General features: G+C 36.6%; 1 protein-coding gene across 4 annotated transcripts in view; it reads left to right on the forward strand.

Annotated features, from left to right (window-relative positions):
* The window catches only part of LOC106875152 (arginyl-tRNA--protein transferase 1), a 25,593-nt gene that overhangs the window by 10,939 nt on the left and 7,199 nt on the right, over positions 1 to 7,455 (forward strand). For 2 of the 4 annotated variants that reach the window (XM_014923165.2, XM_014923168.2), the window contains exons 4-6: positions 2,278 to 2,417; positions 4,988 to 5,077; positions 6,111 to 6,278. In XM_014923165.2, coding sequence (XP_014778651.1) covers positions 2,278 to 2,417; positions 4,988 to 5,077; positions 6,111 to 6,278 — 398 coding nt within the window. Of the gene's footprint in view, positions 1 to 2,277; positions 2,418 to 4,987; positions 5,078 to 6,110; positions 6,279 to 6,346; positions 6,512 to 7,455 lie in introns of all 4 variants that reach the window. The other 2 variants (XM_014923166.2, XM_014923167.2) reach the window with 2 other exon arrangements.

Consider the following 7,455-nt stretch of genomic DNA (forward strand, 5'->3'; position numbering starts at 1 on the left):
GAGAGTGTAGTGGGTGTTTTTACGTGCCACCGGCACGAAGGCCAGTCAGGCGGGTACTGGCAACGGCCACGCTCGAAATGGTGTATTACGTGTCACCTGCACAGGAGCCAGTCCATCGGCACTGGCAACGATCTTGCTCGATATATATATATATATATATTACAGTTCTATATTTAAGAGATGAGGAATTATGTACATTATTTACATTCGACGGATATTTGTCCTCATCTTGTTTGTTGTTAACACAACGTTTCAGCTGATACACCCTCCAGCCTTCTTTAGGTGTCTTGGGGAAATTTTGAACTTGAGTTCTCATTCCTATGGTATTAAGAGCGTGGGCTACTAACCCCAAGATTCCGAGTTCGATTCCAAGCAGTGACCTGAACACTAACAATAATAATAATAATAATAATATCGAAAAATACCTTAGGAATGAGAACCCAGGTTCGAAATTTCCCCAAGACACCTGAAGAAAGCTGGAGGGTATATCAGCCAAAACGTTGTGTTAACAAAACAAAGTGAGGACAAATATCAGTCAAATGTAAATAAAGTATATACATATATATATTTATGTACACTCATTCACACATCTACACATACAGAGTGCAGGCAGTATTCATTTGCATGATGACTGACTCAGGAAAAAATGTGTTTTTATTTTCTTAGATATATTTGTCAAATTTGGGTCAGTTTGTCTTCATGACATGCTCTCACTCGAATCCATCTTTCACTTCAATGACAACCTCCAAGCAACCTCAGGACTGACCACATGCCTTCATCACTATCTCTTGTTTTAGGCCCTAGTAATCCTGGCCCCACACTTGTCCTTTGTGTTGCAGCTGGATTTGTTGGTCTCTCATTCCACTGCACCCCACACAAAAAAGTTGAGGGGATTGCAGTCAGGTGAGTTGGAAGGCCAAATATCAGGTGCTGTTTGATCGAATAAATTCTCTGACAGCCAGTACTAGGTCTTCTGGCTGGTATGGCAAGGTGCAGTCTTGCTGTCTCATGTATGTCCTCCTTGCAGCTTCCTGGTCAATCCAGGGTGTCACCACCTTGCTCAGAGCACAGATGTACCTGCCATTGTTCAGCTTGAGGCTCTGAGATATCAAGTGGCATAATGTTACCGTCATTGCTGATGACACCAAAGACCATGATTGTTGCTGGAAATTTCATTGCATGACTCTGGGCACATCCTTGAGTGAGACAGTGAGCCACCTGTTGTTCTGGGGATTGATCTTCTGGTCTTGGTCAAAATTCTGCATATCTGGCTCCAGCAACTGTTTCAACTTGTTGATCAGCTTTTTGAAGTGCTTGAGTCACTTTTCTTGCATTGCCTTGGACAGAAATTGCCCTTGCAATGGCATGTATTGACTTGATGGGATCATTGTTAATGATCTCCTAGATTTCTGCAACAAATTCTAGCGTTCTGGTGGTATCAGATTGTTGATCATGGGTTTTTCTCTCTACTGTCGCCTTGTAGTCAAATCCTGAATCTTCCAGCTCCTTTTTGACCTTTTCCACCATCCTCCTGCTGATGTTAAAGAAGTTTGAAATTTCCTTGTTTGTCCTTTGGGCGCAGATTCCAAGGAGGGCTCCATGCTGCTTCCATAAATTGGGTTGGGAGGTTTGAAATTTTGCAAAAACATAAAGCAAAAATGCTTATTGTTTTTAAGAAAAAAACCGACAACAGAAGTAAAAAAAAAATGCATTAAGTTAGCAATTGAAAATTACAAATGAATACCGTCCACACCCAGTATATATATATATATATATATATATATATATATATATATATATATATATATATATATATATCAATATATTATTTGTTTATTTAGGCGCATGTAATTTTTTTTGTATATGTAAGGATCTTTTGAAAACAAAATACATTCGTATATGTTCCCCTACTGTAAAGTTTTTCACTAATATCTATGCTTGTAAGGTTCATTTCTCTATTTGACTGGCTAAAAATTAGGTATCAAAACTATCATTTAAATCTTTGGATTTGCTGAGTCATCTCAGTCATTGAGAGGAATAGATGGAAGTTCAGAATGAAACTTGAGCTCTCATTTTTAACAAAAGCAGTTTTAGAAATGGCTATGTTGTTCATACAGAAATTCTATATCATTATATTGATATAGTAATCATTTGTGAAAGTTTATTTTGGGAGTTTGTTTCCTTCTTTATTATTCTTTAGCTTTTCTTTTTATTGCATACTGATATCTCAGAATTTTTTGTAATTTCTCTTTCTTTTCTCTTTGATTTTTTTGCCAGGACTTGGTGCTAACCCTAACAAGCCTTTACTTAGGAAAGCTAAAGTAATTCGAATGGAAATAAAGAAGCAAAAACTTAGTCAACAAGAGAATAGTCAGTCCAAAGATACTCCAACATCAAATGAGAGCTGCAGGGGAAAAGTAAGTCACTTATATATTTCGTGTCTGAATTTTACTTTTCAGATTTCAAATTTTATTATCTTGTAATTTTTTTGTACCAGTTTGTAAATTGCTGTATTTTGAACACAAAATCATAATTTCAAATATTGCTATTGTCATTGTGTTGTGTCCTTTGGTACAGTACAATACATTATACTGATTGGTTGCAAAATAAATGCCACTTCTCACTTCTTCTTGTGGTTGTTATTTAATCTCAGGTCAGCATTAATTGAGCTGATCCATAATCCAAGTCATACTGATTGTGACCATCTTTTTTTTAAGCACTGTGCATTTGAGATGACATTATCTGACAGAGTGGAATATCCTTTTTTAGATTTTAGAACTCAGAAGAGCAAAGGTTGCCACTTATAAATCTTTTTCAATACTTGCAACAAAATGTACTGCATTAGGAGCATCCAAGAGCTAAAAAAAGGTTTCCCTCATGAGCCTCTTGCTTGAGTACTTTATGATAGAAATAGCCTCCAGCTGCAAAAAATACTTGCTTTAACAATTTGCAAATGTTGAAAATTTGTGAAAACCACCCCATTTGTCATGAAAAATAATAGAAAGAAAAAAAGAAGTTATGTTGCCAAGCTCACAGTGGAAAGGGTAAAGCGGACATGTTTCACCTCTTGTCATTCTTCTTGTACCTGCAGGCAATGCATTTCCCTCAAACATTGATTCCTGAGCCATAGAAATTGTTTGGAGTTGAGTGTTGCAACCATTTCTAGCTTCTTTCTGTGTATGATATAGTCAGTCATTGAGAGAATTTCAAACTTTCATCATTTTTAGATTGTCTCTTCCTCTTTAATGAGTGACTGTCTGTATGTCTGTATTATTACTGTTCTTTTATACTCTAGACCCAAGGCCTGAAATTTTGGGGGAGAGGGGCCAGTCGGTTAGATCAACTCCAGTACGCAACTGGTGCTTAATTTATCAACCCCGAAAGGATGAAAGGCAAAGTTGACCTTGACGGACTGTATCATTACTGTTGATGGCAGTATATGCTTTCTCTGTGTTTGCTTTCATTATGTTGACCAGATCAGTCTGGAAGGATCTGCAAAATGCCAAGGGCATTGCCATTATTTTTTGTAGCTGATGGCCATGCTGGAGCACCAACTTTTAGTCAGTTATATCAACCCCAGAATTTAATTTGACACTTATTTTATTCTCTATTGATTGAATGGCTAAGTCTTCTTTGGTATAAAGGATGTCCCTCAGTACTAAAGTATTTACTTTTGAGTTGCATGCACACAAAATGGGTTTTTGTATAATTTCTTTCTAGAAAGTTTTGTTTGGAAGGCACTGGCTAACCTGAAACTTTCTCATGTTGCCATGAAGTATGATCAAACCTTTGCACTGTTGAAGTTAAATGATGACTGTTTGGACACATACTTATACAGGACAGTAGAGACTTTGACAACACCTCCCTAATGAATTATTACAAGCCAAATAAGGACTATAGGATTTTGCCATTGATCTTTCATATTGAACTCATTATTATGATCATTGACCTAAAAACAAGTCAAGATAACCTCTGTGGTTGCTCAACTTGACTGAAATAGCAGCCTCAAATTTCCTTCAAATCGGATCCTACTAGCTTAAATAAGAACAGATGTCTAAGAAAAGAAAGCATGGAGCATTAACAGATGTTCATCATCTTCATCATCATCGTTTAACGTCCGCTTTCCATGCTAGCATGGGTTGAACGATTTGACTGAGGACTGGCGAACCAGAAGGCTGCACCAGGCTCCAATCTGATCTGGCAGAGTTTCTACAGCTGGATGCCCTTCCTAACACCAACCACTCCGAGAGTGTAGTGGGTGCTTTTACATGTCACTGGCACGAGGGCAAGTCGGGCGGTGCTGGCAACGACCATGCTCGAAATGGTGTTTTTTACGTGCCACCTGCACAGGAGCCCGTCCAGCGGCACTGGCAACGACCTCGCTCGAATGTTTTTTCACGTGCCAGTAAGGTGACACTGGTAACGATCACGCTCAAATGGTGCTATTTATGTGCCACTGGCATCGAAGCCAGACAGCTGCTCTGGCAGCATTTGAAACCTCTAATTGCTTAGAAAGTTTGAGAAAAAAGCAAGTTGGATGAATGGGTTCAATGATAGCCATGGTTGAGCAGACCCCCACGATCAAAGGCATTCCAGCTTTGATCATCACATTTGTTTGTAAGATCAGGGCATGAGTTGTGCTAGAATTGGCTGTTTCTTGCATATCTAGCAACTACATAAAGGCTCCTTTATCGGCTTCTGTTACTGGAGTGCCCTCATTTTCAGCTAGATTCACTGAGATAATAAAAATTTATGTAGATCACATAGTGATGTTTGTGATGGGCTTTGAGCTGATAATTTTCTTACAAGAAATTTCCTGCACTAAACAGTAAGCTACCAAAAAGCTTCTTGTAGAAACTGAAAGATGAGTTGAACTGTTTTCTGTTTACACTTGCTTGATTGTGTCATTGAGTTTGGCTTGTCTTGTGATGAAACCATTTCTGTTGCTTCTGTGTCTATGCAGCTTTGTTTCTATATTCTACTTCAGCTGCCACCTAAATATCAAAACCAACCTAAAACTCTTGAGGAACTTCTTGATGAACCTGCCCAACAACCAAATGTTGCTCACAAACTTGAGGTAAATTATGATCAGACAATTTAAAAAATTTTATATGCACTTGAAGTAAAAATTCATTTCTAGAGTAATCTTTTTTTTGCATTATTTTGTTGTTGATCCAACCATTATGTAACAAGTATTGATTTTAAAAATAACTTATTTGACTTTATATTCAATCTCACCATTTTGCTTAATCCTGGATGAATTTGAACTGAATTTATGTTTTCCTGCTGATATTTTCTGTTTTCCCTGTTTATGTAACTAGGGTGTTTGTTTTTAATCTATTAACTGCAAAATTAAATTTCTTGCTTATTTCTTTAATGATGTAAAATATCTATCAGAAAATAGAATTGGTATTTTCCACATGTCACATTGTCTCAATAAACTTGACATATTTCAATAAAAAGCAGTTTCAAACATGACATTCCTCAACAAAAGATAGATTGGTATATAAAACTGCTTTCTGTAGTTACGGGTTAATGGTTAAATTTCCTTTTCACTAATGACTACTCAATACTAAATTGGTAATAGCACCAAGTTCTATTTGGCCATTGAAGTTGTGTATTTTCTGATAAACTACAGTGAAAGTGTCTGATCAAATAATCAATATGAAAATAAAATATCTCACTGTATGCAAAGTTATAGGTCCATGAGCAGCACATCCTGCATCTCCTTTATTTTTTTAATACCTTCCCACCTGAAACCACCCCTGTTTCTATGTTACAATACCTCCTGTTATTTATAGTTAAGGTAACACTTCCCATGATTTTGTGTAAGAACTTTTATGTTCTAAACACCAGTTTAAAAATGATGTAATTAGTTATTTTACTAAATCACACTAAATTCTTAATTATTTTCAAAACTGATTGAAAGTAATGACATTGTACTTCATTAGAAATTTGGTCATCCAAGGGTTAAATGTTGTCGCTATCCTTTGTCTTGTGGACTGTGCCATTGTTTTCCTCCCTGAAGACAGAGTGACCACTGACTTACTTGTCACTTACAGTCCAACAACAGTTAATATTATATCTTCACACACACATTGTTCTTTCAGATAAGGCTAATACGATCAAAACCTAAATGTTCAGCCTTCAACTCCACATTTAAAGAAAGCCATCAGGTGTACTATAATTACCAAACAAATGTGCATAATGATTCTCCTGAGAAACCCAATGTTAAGCAATTTACCTGCTTCCTTGTGGACTCTCCATTGATCCTTAAGGTAATAACTGTTTTTACATTGTTTATTCTTTTTCATATGTTCCCACCTCCTTGGATTGGCATGCATAGATTAAGCTGGTTCTGACTAGTCCTGCCTCCACAGAGTTCAAGTATTCATATGAAGATTCTTACAATATATTCAAACAATACCAGATGACCATTCATAAAGAAAAAGCGTCTTCATGTACAAAACGTGACTTTGGAGATTTCTTAGTGAATTCCCCATTTGAGGTAGCAGTAAGATCTTTTTTCTAGTCTTCAAACTGCTTTGCTATTGATCCACCGTTCAATACTGTTCAGATTGTGTGTGAATGTGATTTACTCAATATGCCTAAATATGAATACAACTGTTTTTACTTGGGTTAAATTATCTCACTTAACATTTCTGTATAATATATTGATTGCTTCATCTTGAACAATGTTTTCTTGCTCATCTTTTCCCATAACTAGTGCTAAGTTGCTTTCATTTGCATAGTGGTTTCATTTCATTGTTGTTGTCATTGTTGATTACCAGGTGAGCCTTGATTAAGAAGCCTTTTGGTTAAATCCATTCCAGCCATGTCTATTCTGCCTTTCTCTTATATCAGGGAACTCACTGCCATATTTTCCAGCATGCCTTTTCTAATATTGTAGAGTGTAGCTTAAGGGAGATTTTGGTTGTTTTTTTCTAGTAGCTTGAGCAACCACATGGAGGCTTCTTTATTAGCTTGACTTAATCTAGCAGCAATGTAATGTGGCTTTAAAATTTTCTCAGGCTTTCACTGTGTTGCTTGCAGTTTCAGATTTAGCTTCATGTTCTAAATCATTTTGATAAGTTTTATCTTGCTTTAGATTGTTGGATTGCCAAAGAAAAAAATAATCCATTCATTTTCCTTTTTCACTTTGTGGTCTCTTTAAAATATATGTATTTCAGAATTACTTATTTTAATGCTTTCCAAATTGACCCAATGAGGAGTCTATGCAATAATTCAGCCCACAAAAAATAGCAATCAAATCTTCCTCAAATCACATTTTACTGTTTTAAAACCAGGACATATTAAATATATTCTCGATACACTGGCACTTGTGCTAGTGGCACGTGAAAAGACATTCGAGCAAGGTCATTGCCAGTGTGGCTGGACTGGCTCCTGTGCAGGTGGCACGTAAAATACACCATTTTGAGCATGGCCGTTGCCAGT

The sequence above is a fragment of the Octopus bimaculoides genome, chromosome 2 (assembly GCF_001194135.2).
Source record: "Octopus bimaculoides isolate UCB-OBI-ISO-001 chromosome 2, ASM119413v2, whole genome shotgun sequence".
In the NCBI taxonomy this organism is placed as follows: domain Eukaryota; kingdom Metazoa; phylum Mollusca; class Cephalopoda; order Octopoda; family Octopodidae; genus Octopus; species Octopus bimaculoides.